The following is a 27,628-nucleotide window of genomic DNA, read 5'->3' on the forward strand; positions in this document are numbered from 1 at the left end:
GACAATCAATATCAGTTATCAATATAGGATGCATACATGCAAGAAAGTTTTGTGCAGTTTAAGGTGCTATGAAGATCCGCAAACATAGAAGACCAACAAACAAAAATATATAATTTTGCTCCATATATTTTTTTGGATTAGGATTTTAAAGTGCCAAACCTGCGAATCTATTCATGCTTTCGTATGAATAACATAGCATTGTCAAACAAGACATTGAGGTAGTTTCAACGTGCTATTTTCCTTTTCTTACTATGATTATCCAACTCGCCGTACATTTGAAAACTCACTCCAATATCTTCATCATACTCTAGCCCAAGTTCCTCCTGCCATAAATATAAATGTTTAATTCAAAAGGTAGATCATAATTAAGCAATAAGGAAAGGTATTCACCCAAACTAAAGGACCTTAAATTCTTTTAAATCCTTTGGCGAGTTCTCAGTAATAGCGTCCCACAACTCTTTAAACATCCTCTTACGTCTTTTCCAATGATTGATCTTTTCAATATAGGTGCCCTCAATCAACTTTTTGTCTTCTGGTTTTACCAGAACAACGCCACTAAGCAGCTTACTTAGCTTGCTTCCCATTTCATCAACCTGAAAATGCACTTGATCCAGCATATGTGAATTTTTCACAGAAGTGGAGCAAGAATGCAAGAGAAAATTTACCTCACTTAGCAGCTCAGCCTCCTTTGTTCGTATTTCTTCCAATGTCAAATTAGACTGGAGAGCTTTAATTTCTACAAGACACAAAATTTCATATTTAACCATAAGCATGTCATTTGACCCAACCAACCATTATCTTTTTGATGAAAACTTTTTCTATATATATTTGCAAACCAAAATAAGTGCTTGCATATTACTAGAGTAAAAATAACAAAAATATAATATTCAACACCCCACGTGTTTTATTATGTCGGAAGGAAATTCAAGCATACCAGCCTCGACTTCTGTTATAGCTTTCTTTTGAATTCCAAGTGCATCCTGCAAGTTCCTAATGTCCTCCTTCATTTGATCAAGCTCTTCCTTGTTTGGTATCTTGAATTTATCCTGACGAGCAAGGTAGATCTTCTGTTTGCCATACTCTTTAAATGAAATTTGTCCATTATCTGATAGCGTGTCCAGTGCCTTCTGGACTGCAGTTTTCTTAAGATTGTATTTCTGCAGAGCGTCAGCAACATTCTGAGAGTTCAATGGCCTATTTTGCTGAGGGGGGAAAATAAAATTTTAGAAATTTGCAACTGACAATCATTGTCTGCATGAAGACAACAAAGATAAGTAATTATAATCAGCAAAAATTACAAGATTTGATCTCAACTTCAGAGGAGATAAAAGAAAATGGAAATCAAAACAAGAGGTATCTGGAGTAGATACAACAGAATCGGTAAGGATCTCATCCTTTTTCCAAAAATAAAAAACTTCAGTATGCTTTATTTTGGAATGATCAAGTGTATGCAGGGGTAAGTGCTGCGAGAATTAAATTGCAGTGCTGAAAGGGTTAAATTGATAAGATAATTAGCATTAACCGCTTGACTGGGCATATTTTTTTTAAAAAAAAATATGATATAATTAGATCATTCTCCCTACTACTTCAATTAAACAATATGAGACTATAACAAATACACAAATTAATAGCTAGTGTCAACTAAAAAAAATACACAAATTAATAGAAGAGAAGAAGAGAAGAAAATTTAATTAGCAACAATAAAACATGATAAAATTCATTTAAATATAGAGAAATATAATAGAGATCAAGCCTAATGGCGTAGGAGGATCCATTAGCCAACCCCATTTAGTGGGACAAGGGATTGGTTGTTGTTGTTATTGTTGTAGGTATAAATTGGATCAATTCGAATGTTCCATGCTCTAGGAATTTAGTTAGGCATGAGACCGCCATTAAAAAAAAAATAATGTCTACTGAATAAAATGCTACATTGACTAACCAAAATATGTTTTTTCCATCACTCAGATAACTTGCTAACACCATAACTTTAGTGAGTAAGCAAAACCTAAACTATAATTTTAGGCAAAGGTATGACTCAAGCAAAACCTAAACTCTTGAGGTGAATCAAGCAAAGGTACGACTCAGATGAATTGATTACAGATAATTTTCCACTCATGACTATAATTTTAGGCATCTGTCTTGGTTGTGTGATGATGTGTGAATGGAACAAGAAAAATAGATGTGAGAATCTTCTTCATCCACTTCATAAAGCTGACATTTAGCTCTATTCTGGGCAAGAAAGACCTTGGAACAGTCCAACAGAACCATCAATGCCACCATCTTAGCACAACAACAAAGAATAGATCTCAATCCAACCTACAATACTCCTCCCCAGTTTAGAGAACAAGTCCACTTGGTATGCATGAATGTGCAAGCAGGCCTACTGAGTCTGGGCAGTCTTCTTCAACTGCCTTCAAGTCTTTTAGACCACTCACCTCTACTTTTCAAGATGGATTGAGGCTCCATATGCAGCTAAAAGTTTTCAGATCTGAGAATTTCTCAGTACTTAGTCTCAGATCTATTCCCCAGTTCAAGCGCCAAACCCCCTTCCTCTACTTGGTCATCCAAATGTAGGGCTCTTAGGTACTGTTTGAAGAAATGGGCTAGCATGCTGAAGAGACAGGTTTCCAGCAAGGAGAATTTTCTTGTTAGTGAACTTGAAAAGATTCAAAAAAAACGAAAAACAAGGCAAAACCACTGATGCGATTGAGAAAGCAAACAAATCATTCAAGGATGAATTAGACATCAATCTCCAACGGCAGGTCAAGTATTGGCAACAGTGAGCCAAGATCTGTTGGATCAAGATGGGGAGAACATCAAATGCTTCTACTCTATCCCCGACAAAGAAGACTTACTTAGAGGACAATGGCGAAACCCTTAGAATCGAGGCATCTATCTTGGAGGTTTTATCTTCTCATTTCTCTTCCATCACAGGTTGTTCTCATCAGCATTTGCTTTCTCTTAGCAAGGATCTCTAATCTCCTTCGAATTTGGATCTGTTTGCATGGTTCACTTCTCCATTTTTCGAACCAGAAGTTGGGCAAGCAATTTGGAACTTAAAAAGCAATAATAGTCCCAGGCCCGATGGATTTATGGCTGAGTTTTTATTAGCTTCTTGGGAGACTAAGTGAGAATGCAATGGGCATATCCAAGGTTTCTGCTGTGGTCCTTCCTCGGTGACCAACTTGAATAGACTCTATATCACTCTCATTTTGAAGATAGAGGGGGCCTCTAAAGCTTTAGACTCCCATCCTAGTCTTAGAATCCCTGATGAAGCAACTTGCTCAGCATTTCAGTTATACTTTGCCCTTTGAATCAAATATTTCAGCTATCCTTTGGCAAATCTTCTCAGGCCCTAGACCTTGTTTGCTAAGGCAAAACTTCTTTGGATCTCTTATCTCAAGTTTCACTCTTGATCATCCACTTGTGCTGACAGTAGATGCTCTTATTTATGGAGGGGCCTTCTGACGCTAAGAAACATTTGTTTTCTGAGCATCCAATCAGAGGTGGGGAAACACGGCAAGTTAAATTTGTGATGCATTAGTTGGCCAGATGGCCAAACTTTGCTCCAAATATCTGGAATTATCTGAATCATGTGGCTCCATACGGTGGACATACCCTTCTCACTACCACTTGGAGGGCATTATTTCTATCATTTAGTTGAGTAGAGTTGTATTTTGGAATTGGAGAAAAAAAAATCAAAATATAGCTGGTGTTTCAAGAATTAATCAGTGTCATTGGAGGTGAAAACCTAGTGGGGAGTTTTTGGTGGCTTTGACTTATAACATGTTAATTTTTTCTAATAAGCACTTCAAACAAGAATCATTAGTGAGATGGTACTTGTCCTCTCGAAGCGGTGCGATGGTTAAGACATGGGATGTTGCCACATGAGGTCTTGGGGTCGAAACTCGGCGTGACCGAGCATGACCTCCCCCATGTCTTGGCCATTTGCACTAATGGCTAGTAGCCACCCGTGATTTACCTCTTCCGTGTTGGCCTAGGGACGGGTTGGCGGAGACGCTGGGGGCGAGCGAATCACCTTTTGCCACATGCCACATTAGTGAGATGGTACTCGGTCCAAGGTTTAAATTTTGGCATGGCTTATGGTCCTTGGCAAGCTCAACATTAGAGAGGTGTTGCCCAAAAGCAAATTTCCATTGATAGAGAAGTGAGATGTGCTCCAGAGTTCTCGAATCCTAGGAGTACCTATTTTTCATTGCGTAGCTATTATGCCTCTCTTATTCAATGGTGGTGGTTGACTATTTGAGAAGTTGAATGTGATGCCGTTTTCAAGAACAGAAAACTAGATGCAGAACAATCGCTATTGTGGTAGACAGATTTTGTTCATCATTGAAGACGTTGTCCAAAGGGTAAAGCCTTGTGTTAACTTCACAGCTGACTTCACAGATGTTGGTGGTTAGCTCTGCATCAGTTTTTGTTTGCTCTTGTTTACCATGAGAGAGTTTTCTCTATTGATTTGTGGGAACTTGTTTGGTTTGTGTTCAGTGCTTATGTTAACCTTGAACTTCGTTAAGCGAGTTTTTGTTCCTTATGGTGAACATGTTAGTTTACCTCTCTTGTTTTCAAAAACATAGACTAACCACCTTCCATATGTGGTCCAATATTGATCTTTACTAGCACCCTCAATTTAGATTGCTAATACGGTAGCTTAATTATAGCGATTATGATTGATTAGCTTGATTGTGATTGATTGTAATTGCAATTGATAGACATAATTATATAGAGTCTTATGTATATAAATACTTGTGTATTTGATAAAAAAAATATTATTGGAGATATATTTTTTCCTCTTCTGCATGGTATGTGAGCAAGGCTAATCTTTCTGACCTAATTTTTTTGTTGGATCTAAAGTGATGTTGGATCACCGGAGAAGGGGATCAACCGGAATTGTTCTAATCTACTACTACGCAGGTTTCTATCCCTGAATTCCTCCTGTGATGAAGTCTTTAAATTCTAAACCCAATTTAGCTACCACTATTAAAATGAATGGGACCAAGTATCTCTTGTGGTCACGTTCGTTTAAACTATTCCTAAGTCTCACAAGAAGAAGGAACATATTCTGTCCAGCCCTCCTAACCTTAAAGATCCGAAATATTCAGATTGGGTCAAGGAAAAGAATGTCATTTCGTGCCGGGCGGCACGGACGGTTTTTACCGTTCCGTCGCGCCGACTGAAACCGGCACCCGACACGCAGTGATTTCGACGTGTGATACACGCGGGCGTGGCGCTATGCTTTTGGCGCGTGATACGCGCGTTGATGCGCGCCAGCATGCGCGACACTCGCGATCGATAAATCGCGCGACAGAAGGAATCAATTCGATTCCTTCTATCGCGCGATCGATTACAGAAGGAATCGATTCCTTCTGTAATCAATTGCGCGACAGAAGAAATTGAATCGATTCCTTCTACTACTCGCAAAAACCCTATAAAATGTACTAGTGAGCGATCGATTAGCAGCGGCGAGGCGAGCAGTGGCGAGGCGAGCAGCGGCAGCGACGAGACGAGCAACAGGGAGGCGAGCAGCGGCGAGGCAAGCAACGGCAGAGGTACGATTTCCCCTATTCGTCAGTGCCCCGTCTCATATGCATCGCAGGCGGCACCGAAGGAGTCGCCGGACCCCTGCAATCCGCTGCTGCCGAGCGGCGTGATCGCGTTGTTGCCGCTGCACATATGCCCTAGGTGAGTTTAAGAAAATAAATTATAATTCAGATTTATAACAATTCCTAAGGTTGGCATGATCAAGGTTTAAAATCTCGAACCGTGCCGAGATTTCGATCCCAGACCGGAACGATACGATTTTGGTATCGTATCGTACCATGCCGATACTATTTCGATATTTTTTATTTATATATAGTAATTATTAGATAAATATGTTTATTGTTTATAATTTAAAAATAAGTTAAAAAAAAGGGCAGCTCGGTGCACGAAGCTCCCGCCATGCGGGGTCCCGGGGAAGGATCCATTCTACGCAGTCTTACCCTGCTTTTTACAAGAGGCTGTTTCCAGGATTCGAACCCATGACCTTTTGGTCACATGGCAACAACTTTAAAAATAAGTTATATGTTGATTTTATATAAATTCTCAATTATTACACAACTTAATATTGTTAGAAAAATAATTAAATATAATTTTATTTTAAAAAATTGATCTATCAATAACTTGAATTAAATTGATATATTACAATATGTTACCTTACTAATACCAAAAGAAATGGTGTGAATCAGATAGAAGCATTGGTTCTTGTAACATTCTACTTAGGTCAACTCTATAATTCTCTAACGCCCAGATTAAATAATCATCCCATGACATGCAATATTGATATTGATTTCTCCACATGTCTATCAGCGTGTCTCGATTCATCACTGGATGTTGGATTTGAACTGGCACCGCTGAAATCGGAACGAGTACAGACACAAGATAAGGATAAGGATAAGCATATCTCCCCGAACTCTGGTATGATGGATCACCATATGATGCATCAGAGTTATAATAAGAAGGTTGCGAGTATGATGAACTTCGACCAGAATCAATCTCAGCTAAACTCTCCCGCATATCTTGATAATTATGAGTTTTTCTTTGTTTGTCACCCTTATATCGACGCTGATATTGAATAGCGTTACTTCTAGCTCCATGATCATAATCTTAAGTTGCATGTGTGTAATCTATCTCACATGTCCATGCCTCCGGTGCTAGAGTAGGGGGAACATAATTTTTATCACTAGATGCATCACCACTGTCATCACTTCCATGAGTACTAGCACTGCTATCAACATCACTATCCTCATTTCAAACTTCTTGTCGGACTATAGTGTCAGAAGGCGATGAAGTTTCATCACTGTCATCATGTTCTTGCTCATCAATTGTATCGAGTGGATTTTCTCTAATGCTTAATTGACCCTTTCTCGTAAAAGCAGGAGGTTTACCTTTTTCTTTCTTTTTAGTAAAAGTTGTAGGAGCTTTGCCTTTGCTTTTGCCTTTATCTATGGACTTTAGTTGGATTTGGGGTTGGGATGTTTGAGAATGTCTAGATCGAGATCTAGAAAATCGAAATTCTTAATCAAATACTTCATCATTATCTTCTTCCTCACAGATATCTCCTCTAGCTTGTATTTTTTCAATTTGTTGAGTAAGAAATTGAGATGGTCGTGATAGGTCTCCTGCTTCATCAAGTAATGAATTCTCAGCCTCAACAGCGCTCCACCAATCCATCATTGGATCATTTTCAGTTTGGACAAATCCAATATCAAATGGGTCTACATCACCAGACTCTTGTTCTTCATTCTCTTCTATTATTGCTCTTAGTTGAAGACGCATATTATAATGAACGTAGACCATCTTCTCCCAGCGACGATAAGAAAGACGATTTCGTACTTTTGTATGAATGAGGGAGAAAGTTAGCCAATTTCTTTCACAACCACTTGAAAATGTTGTTTGTGAGAGAATTCGTACTGCAATCTTTTTCAAATTTGGAACTGATCCTCCATATTGTAATCACCACTCAGTTGTAAGATAAATAAGAACAAAATTAAAATAGTATTTATATTTATTGACAATAATTAGTAGTAATTTTTACTATACTTACCTGCATCCATTTTATATCTGCATGACACTGCAATAGGATCGCTAAAAGAACCACATGCCTCTCGAAATAATCGACTTTCATTAATAGTCTCAGCAATTGATTATTCTCTATTTGTATGCAGTCTTGATATTACATGTCTAAGAGTCACTAATAAATCATCATTTGTGTCAAGATTATAACGGTATTGATATGTCGGATTGAGATAATAACCTACGATAATTAAACATATATAATTATTAATAATAATATTAAAGATTCTTTATTATTAAAAAATATGTACAGACCAAATGAATATATTTTCCCATTTGATTGGCTCATCTTATAGTGATTATATCAATGTAATGTTGATACTTAGTTGGTGATTGTAGACGCCTCTTAATTTATTCTTTTGCTTCATGAATTAGGCGGTAAACGTTGTCCATTTGTGGTTTCTTGTCCATATCAACTTTACGTAGAACGACGTACAATGGTTCTACTGCTATAAGAATCTCTGTGATATAGTCCCAAAATCTGACAGATATAATAATTTTTTGCACCTCTTTACCTTTGGTTGTGTTAGAATATCGAGAGGCCTCTCAATCCTCATAAGAGAACATGACCTTTAATTCGACTTTTTTCTGATTCAACGACTTTAACAGGAGAAAGTGAGTGGCAAACCTAGTCGCTCCTGGTCGCAAAATCTCCCTATTAATAAATTTTCTCATTAATCCATGAACCGAATGATGGTTATAGAGGAATTTTGTTAAAGATTGACCTTTTTTCACTACCTTTTTCACTATATCACACTTACCGATATCTGCCATCATCAAATCGATACAGTGTGTTGCTAGGGGTGTAAATGAGCCAAGCCGCTCGTGAGCTATTCGAAGTTCGATTCGATAAAAGCTCGTTTGAGCTCGTTTAATGAGGCTCGTTAAGGTAAACAAACCAAGCTCAAGCTTCGCAATATTCGGCTCGTTAGCTCGTGAACATGTTCGTTAAGCTCATACATCAACTTTTAAATAAAAAAATAATAGTTTTGATATTGAATTTATAAATTTTACACTCTACTTATAAAAAACATAGACAAATATATTAAATTTATTTATTAAAATAAAATTATAAATTTTAACAAGAATATTATAATTTTTTAAAAATATATAATTAAGTTTTTAATGAATATTTAAATTTATAATTTATATTTATTAAGCTCGTTTAGGCTCGATAAAAGCTCGAATAAGCTCGTGAGCCATGAATATATTCGTTAAGTAAAGCTCGAGCTCGGCTCGATTATAAACGAGCCAAACTCAAACATCCAAGAGTTCGGCTCGGCTCGACTCGATTACACCCCTATGTGTTGCGCATGGTGTCCAAAATAATATTCGATACTGTTGCTCCAATAACTCTCCAGCCCTCTTAAAGTTGGCATCATTATCTGTAATTACCTGCACTATATATTCTGCACCTATCTCTTGAACTGCACTATCCATCACTATCCATCAAACATATATGTAGAGTGTATCATGATAGTCTATAGTTGCATCAATAGATTTATGAAATATCACCTTTCTATTGCAGTATAGTAGAAAGTTGATAATGTTCATCCGTGTAGGTCCTGTCCAACCATCATACATCAACGTAACCCTATATAAGCTCCATTGCTTCTTGCATGATAGGATCCAAGTCTTGATCTCCTCCACTTGTTCATCTAAATATGAACCGACAATTTCATATGCAGTCGGAAGTTGAATACCATGACCAAATTTTTAGATGTTGGACATCATGCTACGATAGTATGTGTTGTTTGTTGCATTAGGGGGAATATGATTAAAATAAAAAAATTTAGCAATACTTTTACCATTGATTTCTTCTTCTCTTTTGAATATGCATCATCAATCCTAGTCTGTTTGCTAGCTTGGTCTAGGAATGCTAGTGGATCAATATCAGCAATATCGATTGCACGTCTTCATCCCATAGAAGGAAAAAAAACGACCAATACTACCTTGTGTTGAAGGAATACGAACACTTGCACTCATTCCTAATGTTGATGCAGTAGTTGAGCCACTTCCATTGGCACCAGAGCCACTTCTATGTCGCATATTTTGCTCATAGTCATATTGAGTTCGAGAGATGCTGAGAGCTGCTAAAAAGTCTTCTTCATTTGGAACTTCACCACGACCTTCAAATTCATCATAGATTGGTTCTTTAGAGCTTCGGCTATCAACAAGTTTACATTGTTGTTGTTTATATTTTAATGTTTTTTTGCCATCAAGTTCCTCTTTCATTGCACGATGAATTTTTGGGAAACTTTTGGGCAATTAGAAACATCCGAAAATCCACCAACAAAATGTTGTTTTAGGCATGTGACTCCATCGCTGCGTCCAATCATATCACAATGCAAACATTGCCAATGGAATCGATTTTCTAATCAACGTGTGTGCCTCAAAATTTGATCATGAGATTGTTGTTTGGGTGTCACTGCCTGTGCACTCCTTTTTTTCTCATCATACTTTCTCTGTTATCATACTTTCAATCTCCTTAATCTCTCCCATCACACTCCCTTTTCTCTTTTTTTTCTCATCACACTTTCGCTCTCATCATACTTTCTCTCTCCTCAATCTCTTTTGTCACACTCCCTCCTTTTTTCTCTCAACACACTTTCTCTCTCACCTCTTTTTTTCTCATCACACTTTCTCTCTCATCTCTCTCATCACACTCTCTCTTCTCATTTTTTTCTCATTACATTTTCTCTCTCTTCATCCTCTCCCATTATATTTTCTCTCTCATCTTCTCTCATCATGCTCTCTCCTATCACACTCTCTTTTCTCATTTTCTCTCATCACACTTTCTCTCTCTTCATTCTTTCTCATCACACTTTCTCTCATCTCATACTTTCTCTCTCATCATTCTCTTTCATCATATTTTTCTCTCACTTTCATCTTTCTCTCACATCTAATTTTTTTCTCTTATTTTCCTTTAAGGATAATAAAGAAATTTTGATTTATTCAGATAGAAAATATGCAACTAACCAAACATTACTTTTAAGAGTGATATCCATGCTTATACCCATTCCCATTCCATAATATAATGATTCCCATTCCGATTTATATTCCTAGGAAAAAACCAAACACCCCCTAAGACTTTCCCGATCGAGTAAGCATCCTGCACACTTAGTTAACTTGTTAGATCACAACAAGACTTAACTTGAACGTTTGACAACATCAAAACTCATGTTCGATTCTGGTGCACCCTGCACTAACAATCTACACATGGTATTTATTAACTTAAAAAAATTTATGATAGAGTTCCAAGAGAAATATGGAGAATTCTAGAAAAGAAAAGTGTTAGCGTAACATATCTTGAACTAATTAAGAATATATATGAGGTTGTAACAACTAGAGTACAGATTTCAAGCGGAGTAACTAAAGCATTTCTAATAAAAATAGGATTACATCAAGAATAAACTTTAAGTCACTATCTTTTTACACTAATTATGACAAACTCACTGCACATATTCAAAACAGTACCATGGTGCATATTATTTGCAAATGATATTGTTTTGGTAAATGAAACACGTGACAGAGTAAATGTTAAACTATAATCTTGACGAAAAACACTAGAAGGGAAATGTTTTAGGCTTAGTAGAATAAAAACAGAATATATGGAATTTAAGTTTAGCAATATTAGACATAATGAGACAATTGTTAAGATAGGAAATGACAAGTTATTCGGAACAGAGAGGTTTAAATATTTAGGATCATTTTTGCAAAATGATGGAGAGATTGAGCGAGGTCTTATATAAAATACAAGTAGGATAGTTGAAATAGAGGAGTGCATCGAGTATTTCTTCTAAAAATTAAAAGAAAGTTCTACAAAACCATAGATAGACCTGCTATGTTATATGGAGTTGAATGTTGGATTCTGACTCGAGCACATGAGCAGAAGATGAAAGTTGCAAAGATGAGGATGTTAAGGTGGATGTATAGACATATGAGGGTAGACAAAATAAGAAATAAGAGCATTAGAGAGAAAGTTGAAGTTACATTTATTGAGAGAAAACTCCAATAGATAAGATGGTATAAGCATGTACTTAGACGACCAATAAATGCTCAGTTAAATGATGTGAAACTATGACAAACACGCATATAAAACAAGGAAGAGAAAGACAAAAAAAGACTTGATAACTCTCTTTGAGCTCTTGAGCATATTCTTTTTAGGCTAATAGAGAGATGCAATATATTCTCTAAAGCAAGAGAAGAATTTAAATGAGCATCTTCGAAACAAGTCATTTAAGAGCTAAAATGACATCTAAACTGGCCTCCCTGGCTAGTATGACCAAAAGAATGAGAGTAGTTACTATATTTGGTAGTCTAATCATGTGATGAGTGTTGTTTTGTTGGCAAGAACTACATACAACATCCAATTACTATATGAGTCTTGCAATGAAAAGTAAAGGGCAATGGTGTCTGTATAGAAACCATTGTACTCACTTACCCTAGAAACACACAAATTACTAGCTTACTTTCAATGTTATATAATTTGCATATGGTTGAATTGTCCTAAGACAAATTGAATAAACCTAATGTAATAGGCAAAATATTGTGATAAAAAATCTGAATTCAATGAGTTGGCTTGGTACATCAAAGGAAGTCAACTATCAAAAGTCCAAGCCCCTGATAATTTTATTGTGGAAACTACTTTGCCTAATATAGAGAAATTCAAACCACTATAAAGTTAATGTTGCATATAGACCAATTGGCATAGTAGGTTAAATTTGGTCTAGATAAACCTTTGAGGGTTCACTATACAAAAACAATCACTATTTTTCTATTTTATTTTTTAACACTTTTCATTAAAAAAAATCTCATTCTTACAAAATATCTTACATTTTCTATGAAATAAATAAATTAAATTCCATATAATAGTGTAAAAAATGTAAGGACAAATATTTTTATTTTTATGCTCAATTTTTAAAAAAAATAAAACTCCGAGAGAAAACTCTGAGAGACACATTTAAGATGGTACGAACATGTACTTAGACGGCCAATAAATGTTCTAGTTCGACGATGTGAAACTATGCTAAATACGCAAATCAAACAAGGAAGAGGAAGACCAAAAAAAGATTTGGTTAACAACCATAAAATAAGATAAAATTTATTGAAGTATAGATGATGATACGGTAAGGGGATAGAGCTCAATGGCGTGGAAGGATCTATATAGCCGACCCCAGGAAATGAAATGGCGTTTTGTGTCACCCGGCACGGACGGCTTTACCATTCCTGTTTGAGTGTATACTAAAAGCCTAGCTTTTGTATAAACATTTATAAGAATCACATTGGTCAAGTGTCTACATTTATATATATCAAATGTAGATGTTCAATTAATTTATATTGTAGATAACATAGTGTGTTTGTGTCACACACAGAAAATCGTGTTATCGGTTCTTTATAAATTATAAACAGTAGCTCACGACTAAGATGGAAAGGAACAAACCATTGGAATAGTCATAGTGTAATTAGGTATTAGTTTATCTTGACTAATAGATTACACTAGTACACTCTAAGGGTACGTTTGGTTCCGGGTTATTCTTGATAACCTTGGTTATCCATCCAAGGTTATCAACAAAACCTTGTTTGGTTTAGGTATTCGATGATTCCCGAGTAATGTTCCATGCCCGACACGTCAGCAAAAGGGTTATGCAGCCCGGAATCGGAAAACCTCAAAAAACTAAGGTTTTTCTTGATTCCGGGGTTAACAAATTTTTTTTACCAAAAATACCCTCCGATAAGAAAAAACATAAAAAAAAGAGAAAAAATGTAAAAAAATAAAAAAAATGTAAAAAAAATTTAAAAATTTTAAAATTTAAATTTTAAAAATAAAAAATTAAAAAATTTTAATTTTTTTAAAAAAAATAAAAAATTTATAAAAATTTAAAAATTTTAAAAAATTTAAAAATTTTAAAAAATTTAAAAATAAAATAAATAAATAAAAATTAAAATTAAAAAAATGTAAAAAAATAAAAAATATAAATATAAATAATATAAAAAATATAAAAACATTAAAAAATAAAAAAAACATAAAAAAGTAAAAAAAAAATATACAGGAAAAAGAAAAGTAAAAAAACATAAAAAAAATAAATAATAATAATAATATTATGTATAGTTGGTTTTGTAACTAAGGATAATACGATAAAATATTAAATTAGGATATTCATTAAAACCTTCAAACAAACAAGATTTTGTTGCATTACCTAGGTTGAACCAAACAACATTTGATTATGTTTTATTCCCCATAACCTTGGTTATGTGATTACCTGGTAATCATATAACCAAGGTTATACATGATAACTTGAACCAAACGCACCCTAAGTGTATTGAGTAGGACCATTTAAGGTAAGTTCTTTTTATAATGATTTAATAAAAGAACTAGACCTTAGTTATTATGGAAGTGTGTGCTCTTAATCATAATATAATAACAAGCACATATATTTAATATTTATTTCTTTGACTTATCAAAGGATGAGATTTAGCTCGACAAATCAAAATGCCCGATAAGTTGGGAAATGATGTTACTTATAGTGTGACTTGTTGATTATAGAAGGAAACTGTGTCCTAATAATCTAGGTTGATAATGTCCCCAAGAGGAGCTCATAAAGATTGTCATGTTAAACCCTGCAGGTGGACTTAGTCCGACATGACGATAAGGTTGAGTGGTACTACTCTTGGACTAAGATATTAATTAAATGAGTTGTCAGTAACTCACTTAATTAGTGGACATTCGACATCTTAAACACAGGGAGACTAACACACTCATAATAAAAAGGAGCCCAAAAATATAATTTGGGATTGGTGCGGTAGTTCAATAATAATTCTTTAGTGGTATGAATTATTATTGATGAAGTTAAGTTGTGTGTTCGGGGCGAACACGGGAAGCTTAATTTCATCGGGAGACCAAAACCAATTCCTCCTCTCGGTCCCTATCGTAGCCTCTTCTATATAGAGATTTATACCCACCACATACCCACCTTACCCATCCTAATGGGACCGGCCAAGATAGCTTGGAACCCAAGCTAGGGCCGGCCAAGACCAAGTGGATGAGCCAAGTTGGTGGCCGGCCAAAGCTTGGGTCCCAAGCTTAGGTGGTCGGTCACTAGAATATTTAAAAGGATTTTTATTAAAATTATTTCTTATGTGGATATCATGGTTTTAAAAGAGAGTTTAAAATTTAAATTTTTCCTTTTATAGCTTTCTACAAAAGATTTGAAATCTTTCCTTATTTGTAGATTGAAAGAAGATTTTAATTTGAGAAAACTTTCCTTTTTAACCATGATCATAATTTAAAAGAGAGTTTTAAAAATTAAATATTCTTTTCTACAAAAGATTAAGAAAAGATTTGATATCTTTCCTTATTAGTAGATTGAAAAGAGATTTTAATTTTTAGAGATAACTTTCCTTTTGGAAATTATCCACATGTTTAAAAGAAAGATTTTAATTTATAAAATTTCTCTTTTATAACCCACCATGAAGGGAAAAATTATTGGAGAATTTTTTTTTAAAATTTCTGGAAACAAATTAGGAAGTTTTAATTTTTGTTTTAATTAAAACTCTCCTTGTTTTGGGGAAATAAGTGGTCGGCCATTGATATTAAGAAAAGAAAATTATTTTTAATTAAATAATTTTTTCTTTTTCATGGCAAAGGAATTATGGAAGTTTTTATTAAAATTTCCTTATTTGCCAAGACCAAGGAATATAAAAGAGGGGGTAGAGGTGTCTTCATGGCTCTATTCTTTTCTTCCTCTCTTTTTCTCCTTGGTGTGGCCGGCCCTTAGAGGTTCTCCCTCTCCTCTTCTCTTCTTCTCTAGTGGTCGGTTTTATCCCCTCTTGGAGCTCTTGATGGTGGCCGGTTCAAGCTAGGAGAAGAAGGAGAGAAAGGAGGTTTTGTTTCTTGCATCCCTTGGAGCTTGGTGGTGGTGGTCGGACCTCTACTTCTAATGGAGAATTCTTGGTGGCCGAATCTAGCTTGGAGAAGAAGTAGCTTGGTGGTTCTCGTCTCGGAAGATCGTTGCCCACACAACGTCCGAGATAATAAGAAGAATACGGTAGAAGATCAAGAGGTTATTTTGCTTACAAAGAAAGGTATAACTAGTAATTGTTTTCCGCATCATACTAGTTTTCTTTGTATAGTTATTTATGGAAATACCAAACACAAGAGGCATATGATTCTAGAGTTTTCGAAATAGTTTTTTCGAGTTTGTGTTTTCTTCTTTTTCGAATTTGTGATTCGATTGTTCTTTTTGATTAACCTAGAGTTATTTAAGGAAATAAATATTAGCTTTCCTTAAAAGGCTTTGCCTAGGCGGTGGTGGTTGCTCCCATATCCAAGAAGGTCATGTGCCTCGTCATGCAGTCCTGGAAGTCAATTTTGGAAATTAATATTTATGGAATTAATAACTTAGGTACATTTGAATCAATAGTGTTAAGTTCCGCTTGATATTCAAATCTAAACCATTAAGAACAGATAAGTTAAATTTGGAATCAATGATGTTAAGTTTCGTCTGCGATTCCTAATTTAACTTCTAAAGAACACAATAGGTTATTTAAGGAAAGGTTCGACACTTGTACAAAAAATTTTTATGCAGTGGAACCGGTACGATTTTCTTAGGACTAACCTACACCAGCGGCGGTCGAAATCGGCACCAAAGGTGTCCCAGTCTCAACGCCGTCGCAAGCAGCGTCGGAGCTGCGAGACGCCTCCGACGGCGCCGAAAGAGTTGGGACGCTTCCTGAGGCGTCGGAAGCGTCCACGACGCCTTCGGCGCGAGACACCACCTACAACGTCGAAGGCGTCACGGAACACCTCCGGCACCCGCGAAAACGTCCAACAACGCCTCCGGTACTACAGGACGCGTTCGGCGATGCTTCGGCTCCACCGGACGCGTCCTCGTCCTCCCCCACGATCCGCCGCGCCTCGTGGTAAGTGTGATATTTTGAACAGACTTTTATAAACCCTAATTAAATTATCCTAATAAAATATATAAAAATATATATTTGAAATTAAAACAAATTTTATTAATTAATATTCTAAAAATTTATTTTTTAATTTCATTTAAAAATTTTAAAAAATATAATAATTCTATTTATATTCTATTTTTTATTATTTTGTATTATATTAAATTTCATTTAAAAATTCTATAAAAAATTAAAAAATTTTAAAAAATTATAATAACTTAGATTTATATTTTGATAATTTTTATTATTTTATATTTTTTTACTTGATATTTTTTAATATTTTAAATATATATTATTTAATTAATAATTAATTAAATGAATAAATAGTTAATTTATATAATTATTATATATCTTTGTATTAATTTATATACTTATTATTATAGATAGATCAATTTTATTTAAAAAAAATTATATTTAATTATTTTTTCTAACAATATCAAGTTGTTCAATAATTGAGAATTTATACAAAATCAATATACAACTTATTTTTATACACACCATAAACATATTTATCTTATAATTACTATATATAAATAAAAAAAATACCGAAACCGTATCGGTACGTTCCGGTCTGAGAGCCGACCCCACCTAATGGGAAAAGCTTAATTTTTATTTTATTCTGCTATATGCTCAACTTTTATTTTTTTTAAAATTAAAATAGAAAAAACGGAAAATTATCCACAAATCAAACACCTAATTCTTTGTGACTAACAACATTGTTGAATACCAAACATTGATTAATAAGACTCATTTTGACCGAAAAAACATTAGCAAGCCATTTGGGTGTTTAATATCCTTAGCTTGTGGTGAAACAAGAGAGGATTTGAAGTGAAGGAAACTATATGCTAAGGATAATTCACTTTCCAATTTCACAATCATAGTTTCTAAGGAAGTAAGACAAGAGACCAAATTAGAATAAGTGAACACGCCTAATGCACAACATTTTATAGTTAAAGTAGAAGGATGGCAATGTTTGGTTGATGAGATCATAGCTTATCTTTGAAACAATGCACTCTCAAAGAGAAGGGTAGGTTATGCTATAAAAGTTTATAGCACTTCAAGCTAGGGTGAACAAATATACTTTGATAAATGAGGTTACTATGTAAGAAGGCAATTTCATTTCTGTAGCTACAATGTTTGCACCCTGAAGGTGTAGGTTTTAATTCCAAGAAGGATATATGAAAAACACATTAGAGTCAAAAATTTAGTACCCAAATCAATTGGATCTCTTATTATAGGGTTGAAGATGTTGATTTGGTGAAGTACGAAATTGTGGTTTTCTAGGGTTCCACATGAACAACATTGATTTAAGCGTACTAGACTATGTATGGTCCTTCTATTAATGAGGTGTTGATATTTTAAGTTCATTTAAGAATGGGAAATAATTAAAAAAATATATATTTCTAATTATAGGAATGGACCACTTCTCAAAGTGGGTTAAAGCTTAATCAATTAAAACAATCTCAAGAAACAATTTCTTATGAAGAAACACTAACACTCTAAATGAGTTTCCTAGGATAATTGTCATGATTAATGATGAAAAATCCAATAAGTTCAAGTTCAAGAATTGTATGGAATATGGCATAGTTTTATTCATTCATAGAACATGTGCAAACAAAAGCAACCACCGAATTATGTTGGAGGTTATAAAGAATAGACTTGTGGGCTTTAGAACTAACAAGGGGGAGGTGCTTCCATCCTATAGTCACATAGGACCATTCTACAGACCACAACTTAGGTGTCCCCCTTCAACCTAATCTTCGGCTCCAAAACAGTGTCCCGGTTTGAAATCCAAGTTCCTTCTTTCAAGACTGCAAACTTTGATAAAAAAGAAATGGAATCCGCAAACTAAACCTAGTTTTGTGAGAGTCAATCTGGAAACAAACCCAGGGGCAAATTAATCAAAACTAGGCTGAGAATAATCAAAATGTTATATGAGGCATTTACTTTTGAATAGTGAATTGTATGAGTCATAAAGCCTTAAGAATTACTTCTAGTGCATGTTGACTGTGATTAATCGTGATTGGCACTAAGAAATGAAAACGTCAATTGATTAATGAAACAAGAGAAGATAGCATCCAATTGGGACTGCTTATATATGGTCATTATTGAGGTGTATCCAAAAACATACAGGCTAAGCACTGGAGGGAAAAAATTATCACGGACCTGGAATATAACAAAACTGATAAAGTTGTATGCTTAAATTTTGTAAATTTTAGAATATTATTTTTAGGTTTGGATAGACATTTGGACTCAGTCATCTAATCAAGAGAAGCTTTGAATTAAGGCTGTTTACCATTTGAAGTATTCATCTTTATGTATCATAAAAGAAATCCTTGAAGCATGTGATAATAAGCTATCAAATGACTTGAGCAAACAAGTTGACCAATCTAGTTGAGATGAAAATATAGTACTGAGTTCAAACGATCTGATTTTATGCATTGACTAGATTAAAATGGCAAATGGAGAGTCTCTCATATGTCCCTACCAAATTTTAAAAAAAGGGGGGGGATGAGCTATTAAGTTGTAATGGGAAAGTCAAAGAGCGTTCTTAGGTACCTACCAAACATGAAAGAGGATAAGCTATTAAACTGTAAAAGATAAATGGGGAAACAATCTTAACTGGTAAAAGAATGAGCTATTAAGACAAAGAGCGTGGTGAGAGTATGAATCTTAGGTCCCTACCAAAATTGAAAATCCATGGGACAGAACAAGTGAAAATATTGTCCTCATAGAAGAAATTCCATTTAGCAAGAAATGTCACCTTGTGATATTGTCTCCGCAGAATATATAGCATTTAGCAAGTAATGCCACAGGATGGCATTCCTAATGCAAGGAGGGGAAAGAAGTACCGCATCAAGAAACTCTCGGAAGAAAGTAAGACAGTTAGGGGAAGACTGTAAGCTCTGTCTTGATTGAAAGAATCTATTAGGAAACTACTCTAGGATAAAGTAATTTTAGAGAGAATCTTTTAGCAAGTTTGACCTCGTTAACAGTGGAAGGTTTTGAGATAGTCCTTACACTAGTTATGTTCACCTCTCAAGATTCAAGGGGTCTGTCTTGGTAGTCCACAGTTTAATCAAAGGGAGCTGCAAATCCTACAGTTCTACCAAAGTGGGTCAACATGACTTTAATTTGAGCTAGGTAGGTGATAAGAGGGCAACTTGACTGATCTGTGAAAAGCCTTGATTAAACTACAGAAAAAGGGAATCTTAAGGTACGTAGTGGTCAAGAGGAAAGAACAACTGCAATATGATTAGAAAAACAAAAATTAAAACTCAAAACACGAAGAGTAAGAAGCGACACCTATGACAATCAGAGTAAACTGAACTAGGAGCAGAGTGGTTTGGAGAGGTTAGGGAGCATTAAAGAAAAAGTAATTTTTTGAACCCCATGCACCTTTATTTATACAACAACAACTACTACTACTAAGCCTTTAACCCACTAAGTGGGGTCGGCTATATGAATTCTTCTACGTCGTTGGACTCAATCTCTTACTATATCCTCTTCTATATTTAAAGGCACCTAAATTTATAGAAAAAGAAAATTTTTAGGAAAGAGGAAAAGAGCTAGTGGGGAATTTTGCTGAGGAAAAGTAAAAAGTGGAGATGGGGTGCTGGATTTCATATCAAATTTTACAAAAATTCTAGTAAATTGCAATATGAAGAGTAGTGACTAATATAAGGATATTAACCTTCAAACCCAACTATTGCCAAATCTACGACAGATGGTGTAGATGGTGGTGTGATCCAAGTGTGAGAATAAGGATCAATATGGGACCTTGTTTTAGATGGTGGTCAATGTATGTAGGGTAAACTTTGCGAAGTAACAAGGTTGCCCAAGAAGCACCACGTGTCCCCAGGTTCAGCTCGATATTGAAGGATCAAGGTGGTGAATGGACAAACAAACCAATATTAGTATTTGATAATTTATTTATCCATTTTAGTAATTTGCATCTTTAATAGTCTTAGATTTAGAACATAGAACATAAGAATGTTCGCTCAATGAAGATAGTAGATATAATGATTAGAAGAAAAATTAATATTTTGTATCAAAAGAACTTAAATTTGAAAATTGTAACCAAGAGTATACTTGGAGAGTCAAAAGAATATGGACCACCAAGTAAAAAATCTCAGTGATAGAACGAGAAAATACAAGAGAAAGTAAAGGAAAAAAAAACAGACTATAAGTTATTATACACTTGTAACTTAAAGCGGCCAAGAAAACTTTAAAAAATGTGCAATAACTAAGAAAGAGGCCAAAAAAGCGATGAGTGAAGCCAAGAATATAACTTTGAAATGCTTATACCAACACCTAGATACAAAAAAAAAGAAGAAAAAGACATCTATAAAATAATTAAAGCGAGAAGGAGGAAGACACAAGTTCTTACCCAAATAAGATGTATTAAAGATGAATATAATAATGAGGAAATAAAAGAGGTATTTTCATTAACATTTTAATAAAAGTTTATTAAAAAGTTTAGATGATCAATTTAACTTAAGTTATTTAAATAGATTAGAGGAGTACAGAAATTCAAAAGCAAAACAGACTTCAAATGAGATGCAAAATAAAAAAGTGGTTGGATTAGATGATATTCCGATAGAGGTATGAAAGTACTCGTCTCCAATAAAGGTATTGAAAGTGACTAGGGAAGCAGAGTATTACATAAATTACGAAGTTATTCAATCTAATATTGAAAATGAAAAAATATTTAATTAGTAGAGGATACGCAAATTATTCAATCTAATATTGAAAATGAAAAAGATATTTCATCGGTAGAGAGTAAATACTCTATTGATGTACAAACAAAGGAGATATGCAAAATTGTATGAATTATAAGAGTATTAAGCTAATGAATCATACCATTAAATTTTAGAAAAAAATGATAAAAAAATACGAAGGAGACAACAGTGATAGAAAATCAAATTAAATCCATGCCTAGAAGATCGACAATAAAAGTTGTATATCTTCTCAAACAACTAATTGACAATTTTCTAAAAAAAAAGAAATAAGACTTACACATAGCATTCATCGACCTAAAAAAACTTATAACAAAATCATGAGGGAAATTATGTGAAAAATTATAGAAAAGAAAGGTATTAGCGTAACGTATATTGAAATAATTAAGGATATATGTGAGGATATAATGATAAGAGTCAAGGTTCTAGACGAATTAATAGAAGTGTTTTCTATACAAATAAGATTACATCAAGAATCAATTCTAAATCTCTATCTTATTACACTAATGATGGATGAACTCACGGGACACATCTAAGACATGATGTCATAGTACATGTTGTCTACAAATAATATTATTTTGATAGATAAGACATATGAAGGAGTATATATTACGCTCAAATCTTGGTAGCAAACATTATAAATGAAAGATTTTAGATAATGTTGTAAATGGCGATAGGCAGTGGGGAATGGTAGTGATCGTCTACTCCCTCGATCACCTAGACAATTGAATTTTTTTACTATTTTATACATAATATTAATAAAAACTAATAACCATATTAAAAACTAAATATAAAATATATTAACTAAAAACAAGTTAATCTAAATATTTTTAAAATATATATATATAATATTTTTTTAAATATATATCAAATTAATAGGATAATTCTATTAGGCTTTAATTAAGCCTATTTAAATTATCTCAATCATAAATGGGAGTTGATTAAAATTATTAATCTAAAGTTTCGATTAAATTCTAAGTTCAAACAAAAAAAAGCATTCGGCTTCAATGCAACGTGTCGCCAAACCAAGGCAACACATCGCCAAACCCGAGCGACGCATTCGGACTCATCGTCTAACCCGGAAGCGTCGCTCGAGCCTGGCGACGGGCCCAGAAGCATTGCCCAAGCCTGACGACAAGCCCGGACTGTTGGTGCGGAAAGCACCAGACGATCGAACCTGTGTTTTGATTATGTAAAAAGGTTCAAAGTTAAGGTTATTTGTTGTCTGACAAGTTTGAATGAGATTACAGGATAGTCCTAAGTGTTCTTAGGCAAAAGCCCTAACTGCGGTTAAGCAGGTGGAAAACCCTAGGAGGTGGTAACCCTAGGTCCTAGGAGTGGTAACCCTAGGCGGAAAGTCTTGGCGGGTCGAGCGCTTCGGGCAAAATCCTAGAGTCGAGGACTCTAGGTTGAAATCCTGGTAGTCGCGGACCGGGTGGAAATCTGGACGGGTTGTGGAGCGGGCGTCCAACATGAAGACCGGAAGCCTCGGGCGCTGAGCAAAAGTTCAGTCGGTCTAGAGAACCGGTCTGGCAACAGGTAAACTCTCCTGAGAGGAGTAGATGAGGATACATTCCCCGGTGAGAGAACAGCAGGCGTCGGTTCGACCTAGGATTTTCGGAGGTGAAATCCAAAGTCAGAACCGAAAAGTCCAGAGACTGTCAAAATAACTTACTATTTCATATTTTATTGTGCTAACTCTATTTTGCAGGATATGTTTGGTATTTTAGACTAACGCATCTTGCAATGAGTGAAAAGGGCTTAAAACCTCGAATAAACAATCCCCGAGGCGCCCTCCATGGAGTTTAGAAGCGCCTCGGGTGCATTAGTCGAAGACTCCGCATAGCAGGGCAAAAGGCGCCCTCCAAGGCTGCTGGAGGCACCTTGGACGCTGGATGGAGGGTGCCCTCCGTGGAGCTTAAAGGCGCCTTCGGGTGGATAAGTAGCGGGAGCTGCGGAGTTTATCGACGCTGTGAATTCGAATAAAAGTCCCAGCTGGAGACGCCTCCTATGGAGGTTGGAGACGCCCTCAATGGGCTACTTAAGGCAGTCTCGAGCAGAGGCTAAACAAGACTTGATTTCAGTAATCTTTCTACTGCGCACTGCTCAAAGGACGATCCGACAAAGCCGTAACTCGACTCCGACAATCGGAAGCTTTAAATTCTCTTTTCTTATTTGTCAATATACTTTTATTTATTGCATTTAAAGTGTACTTTGATTTGTAAATTTCCGAAGCTATAGTGATTGTCCATCGAAAACACTCTTACGTGCGGGCCTTGGAATAGGAGTCGCTACAGGCTCCGAACCAAGTAAAATCTTGGTGTTTGTGTTTGATGTTTATTATTCCGCTGCGTATCTTTGATCGATTATTTCAAAACGAAAATGAAAGTCATGAGCGTTATTCACCCCCCCTAGCTCTTTTCGATCCTACACAGACAAGTCGTCCGGGCCCGATGACGTGTCTGAAGCCGAAACATGAAACTAAGAGTTAGGTTTTTCATTTGTGTCACCACCTAAACCACCGCCTTTCCCAAATGCAGTGTGGTTGAGACCCACCTCCCGGCTAAGCGGCTGCCTCAACTGCCATTTAGAACATTGGTTTTAGACTTATTAAAATAAAAACAGAATACATGAAATCTACATTAGCAATATTAGACATGGTAAGGAAATTGTTAAAATAGGAGATAACAAGCTACTTATAGCTAAGGGCTTAAGTATTTAGTATCATTTTTATAAAAGGATAGGAAAAGTTGAAAGAAATGTCGTACATAGAATATAAACAACATGGTGAAAATAAAGGAGGATATTAGGTATTCTTTATGATCGTAAAATACGAATAAAATTTAAAGGAAAGTTTTAAACGACGGTTAGATATACTATGTTATATGGAACTGAATGTTAGGTTATAACTCGAGCACAGGAACAGAAGATGAGAGTGATGTACGGACATACGAAGATGAACATATACAATAGCAATAACCAAGTCTTATCTCACTAGGTGGAGTTGAGGTTGCATCTATTGAGAAAAAACTTCAAGAGACATTTAAAATAGTATAGACATGTATTTAGACGATCAATTAATGCTTCAGTTAGACGATGTGAAACTATGATAAATACGCACATTAAATGAGGAAGACCAAAGAAGACTTGGTTAGCAACAATAAAATAATATAAATTTTATTTAAATATAAATAATGATATAGTAGAGGATGGAGACTAATGGAATAGGAGGATCCATATAGCCGACTCACCTAATGGGATAAGTTTGATTGTTATTATTGTTTAGTAACTTGACATCTAACTTACCTTTTTTCACTACTACCTTAACTTTTCTTTTGTTTGTTAAATAAAATAACTTTTCTTTTGTATGCATGATATAGGCATGCATAGAGTTCAATGAAGGGAAAAAAATACTTAATAGACATCAAATAGTTGGAAAACACAATTTGATAATGATGATGATGATTATAAAATGAATTTGAAAGAAAAAATAACAAGAAAGACGACAACTTCTTTTAATGGTCTAACCCTAACCTAATTTGAAAACAAATTCTCTATTTCCTACAAACTTGGTAAATAAATAACCTATCCCCAATCTAAACATATATTGCAAAAAAATAACAATAATTATCTAGTTTGTTATCACTTAACCAAAATAAAATTTATCAACTTTTGAAAACTGATAAAATTTAAAGCTTGATAGATTAAAATTCCTAATTCTAAAATTTCTAGTTTTTCCCCGTCTCTCTCCCACCAAAGAAAACTCAACTCATGACAAGTTATAGGAATCTCACTTTGTTGGCAACAATGTTGTGGCAAGGGTGGAAGAAACTATTTTCCACATTCTGTACGTCATGACATAAGGAATCATGTAGCTTCCTGATCTTGAAGCCACCACAAACACCATGATTCATCCCCGTCCAACTACAGCCATCTTCTCTTAACTTCTCATGACAATTTATCATCCTCAATTTTTCTCTTATCCTCACTGGTTTCTTTCTTTTCCAATTGTTCTCCATTGAAAAAATCTTCCTTAAACTTGATGATGCCAAATGAGGAAGTAAGGAGGGAGATGGTGTCTCAGAATTGACCTGGTCACAAATGTTGAATCCAATTCATCATCATTGGTTTCGCCATGCCATAGTTCACTACTATAGGTCAATTCACAACACACTTTTTCAACACAAACAAACACTTCACAAGAACTTTTATATAGCATGTTGTTGTTTGGTGGTTGGTCTGATTAACACCTGCATGATTCTAGAAAAGAAAGGCAATAGATAAATGCCCAACGAGAATGAATTTTGTGAGGTAAAACAAGAATAGAGTGAAATGATGAAGAGCAGTAGTGTCCCAAGCCCCTCAAATTACGGCTTGGTGCGTCAACATTAATGGACCATTTCAGAAGGTTAGAAAGCATAAAATTTCACAAAAATGAATGAAATTTCAAATAGGTATAGAGAACATCAAATAATAAGCCACACATAGTCACACCTATTGACTTGCAAAAACAACAGAACATATAATGCTCATCAAATAGATGCTCCAGCCAAAATAGAGTGAATTACTCATCGAAACTTTACAGTGGCAATTCAGAGATAAAGTGGATTAGAAGAAAATAACAATTGATAAGCCTGAAGGAAAACTGGGCGAAGCAGGCCGAAAATAAAGCGAACAGAGAAAGGAAACCCTTCAACCAGATAAAACCATCCCATCGAACTAAACCCATCAGCAAAAGATAAGAAATACTAGAGTAACGAGAACAAAATAGCTCCGACTAGATCATGAGGTAACATTTTTCTTACCTCATCGACGAAACTGAGAACAATGCCTGCGAAAAAATGAAGAAAAAACACCAAAAAAAAAACCTATAAAGGATGACGATAACACATAATGGCAAATCAATCTGATTCAAACTGTTGAAGAAGGTAAATCGAAAGGAAGAAGAGCGTTACCTTCAGCGCTGTCGGGCTTGGGCGGCATGTCGCTTCCCCGTCTCAACACCGCCTCTTTCGCACACCCACACTCTCTTTAATTCCCTCCAAAAGTGAAATGGTCCGGGACTCGAAGCACATTAACTAGATAGAATCGAAGGCCCAAATCTCATTCAAGGCCCAATTTTAAAAAGGGAGCAAAATATAATATGCCATGCATTCAATCAACCTGGTCCACAAAGGGAGGCTGCCACATAGGAAGACTAGATCCACATGGCTAAGAAGACTATAAGTGATTAGTGGGTAATAGTTTGTGTAGGACTAAGTTGAGCTTTGCAAGTTCAAAAGTTGGATTTTGAGTTAGTTTTTTTAAAAAAAAAAAACTAGAAAAGGTGGTTCGAACCCAGGTTAAAACTCATTCAAATGTAATTCTAATATATTTTTTATTAAGTTTATTTTTAGGAGCTATAGTCGAAAATCACTTCCCCTCAAGTGAGCATGAACTACAAAAAAAAAAAAAATATGGAATTGTCACATCAGCGGCCCCCTAGAGCCGGTCCCACGGATATGGAGGGAGGTAAATGCAGGTACACAGGTGGAAAGTGCATAGCGGAGACGTTAACCCCAGGCAGTGACACCCCAGGGATCGGCCCCTGGACCTTTTAGCCACAGAACCATGCACTCTCCATCTGTGCTACGCCCTGGGGACAGTGAGCATGAACTACAAGTACATATCAATGATGGACTGAAATGCTAGAGGAAAGTATAAATAAGATCTAATTCTACTTCTCTTAAAAAGGCAATGAAGTTTACCGTCAAAACGAGTTGGCACGGAATTTATTATATTTTTGTTGAAACAAAGCTCCGGAAAGATTCTGTAAATGAAACTTGAACACCGAAAATGGACTCCAATTCAAAGAAGAGGATTGTGTCATTTAGACTTATGATGCTTACCAATAGTATTACCTCTGGCATTCGGTAGGATGATTGACAGAGTGTAAGCTATTAAATTCATTGATTCCCACATGAGTATTGAAAGTAATCTTCTATAACCTATTGATTCAAATAGAAATATTTAAAAATAGGAAAAACTCAACATTTCCAAAGAGGAAATGGCAGCAAAAAAATAATATTAATTAAAATTGTCTCAAAACAAATAAATAAGATGTTTATATAAATCCAAAATCCTAATTGTAAGACTAAAATATCTTAAATATCAAAAATATAAAAATTACTAAAAATAGTAAAACAAAATCCTCAATTGGCTGAAGTCGATAAGGCAATTAAAGAGAAAGTAAATAAAATTAAGGAAATATGTGTAGGTCCGCGTTAGGGTGACTAGAGGGAGGGTGAATATCCTCCTAC

The 27,628-nt window shown here is 35.1% G+C and overlaps 1 protein-coding gene across 2 annotated transcripts; it reads right to left on the reverse strand.

Annotated features, from left to right (window-relative positions):
* LOC121982769 (homologous-pairing protein 2 homolog) lies at positions 1 to 26,419 on the reverse strand. Of its 2 annotated transcripts, none has more exons than XM_042535845.1 (6): positions 26,285 to 26,419; positions 26,135 to 26,160; positions 935 to 1,157; positions 666 to 736; positions 405 to 593; positions 1 to 323 (listed from the first exon to the last, which is right to left on the reverse strand). In XM_042535845.1, the coding sequence occupies exons 1-6, from the start codon at positions 26,310 to 26,312 to the stop codon at positions 225 to 227; spliced, it is 636 nt and encodes a 211-aa protein (XP_042391779.1). In that variant the 5' UTR covers positions 26,313 to 26,419; the 3' UTR covers positions 1 to 224. The 2 variants fall into 2 exon arrangements, with proteins under 2 accessions (XP_042391779.1, XP_042391778.1); XM_042535844.1 differs by having other exon boundaries at positions 935 to 1,202.
* Between the last annotated feature and the right edge of the window lie 1,209 nt (positions 26,420 to 27,628).

The sequence above is a fragment of the Zingiber officinale genome, chromosome 5A (assembly GCF_018446385.1).
Source record: "Zingiber officinale cultivar Zhangliang chromosome 5A, Zo_v1.1, whole genome shotgun sequence".
Classification (NCBI taxonomy): Eukaryota; Viridiplantae; Streptophyta; class Magnoliopsida; order Zingiberales; family Zingiberaceae; genus Zingiber; species Zingiber officinale.